Source organism: Arachis duranensis, chromosome 4 (genome assembly GCF_000817695.3).
Source record: "Arachis duranensis cultivar V14167 chromosome 4, aradu.V14167.gnm2.J7QH, whole genome shotgun sequence".
Classification (NCBI taxonomy): Eukaryota; Viridiplantae; Streptophyta; class Magnoliopsida; order Fabales; family Fabaceae; genus Arachis; species Arachis duranensis.
This window is the reverse complement of record NC_029775.3, coordinates 121,260,035-121,260,800: the sequence shown is the minus strand read 5'-3', so window position 1 is coordinate 121,260,800 and position 766 is coordinate 121,260,035. Positions and strand designations below refer to the sequence as shown.

The following is a 766-nucleotide window of genomic DNA, read 5'->3' as shown; positions in this document are numbered from 1 at the left end:
CAAACTATATCTTAATTGGTCTATGAAATGTGTATATAATATGAGTTTAGATAACTTTTTAAAATTAATTATTTTTGTTTATGTAATAATACATAATCAATAATTTATATAAATTAATTTATACTAACTGTAGGTGAAAATTAAATCCATATGAACTCAAATTAATTAACAACTTTTGTGAATGTATATGTATGTGTTAGGGATGGCGTTGCACCCACTTGATGGGATATTGCAGGCATTACCACATAGCATTGCTCTGTTCATTGTGCCTATGCATTTTTCAACACATTTAGTGATCTTGTTCATGGAAGGCATTTGGACAGCAAGCATTCATGATTGCATTAATGCAAAATTTTGGCCTATAATGGGTTCTGGTTATCACACTGTTCATCACGTGACATATCGCCATAACTATGGCCACCTCACTATATGGATGCATTGGATGTTTGGGACTCTTGTTGAACCTCATGATCATAAGGAAGATTAATCTATCTAATAATTAATAAGGTGAAATTTTATGACATTCATACTTGATTGCTTATATATATACCCGTGGTTCCTAATTATTTGTTTCTAATAAAGTCTAATATATGTTGGGTTCCTTTAAAATTATGTTATGCTACTCTTCATATGGTGATAATACAATAAGTTATTAGATTGTGTATGGTAATAAGCTCTAATTTGTATATGATCTATATATGTTGTAATAATGATAACCGTTATGAAATTTTTTATCCTAAAAATTTAAATTAAAATATTTTTTATT

At 28.2% G+C, this 766-nt stretch overlaps 1 protein-coding gene across 1 annotated transcript in view; it reads left to right on the top strand.

Annotated features, from left to right (window-relative positions):
• Positions 1-487, top strand: part of LOC107486912 (delta(7)-sterol-C5(6)-desaturase-like) — a 2,104-nt gene extending 1,617 nt beyond the window's left edge. The window contains exon 3 of the mRNA XM_016107484.3: positions 201-487. Within this exon, the coding sequence (XP_015962970.1) occupies positions 201-487 (287 nt within the window). The remainder of the gene's footprint in view (positions 1-200) is intronic.
• The last annotated feature ends 279 nt before the right edge of the window (positions 488-766 follow it).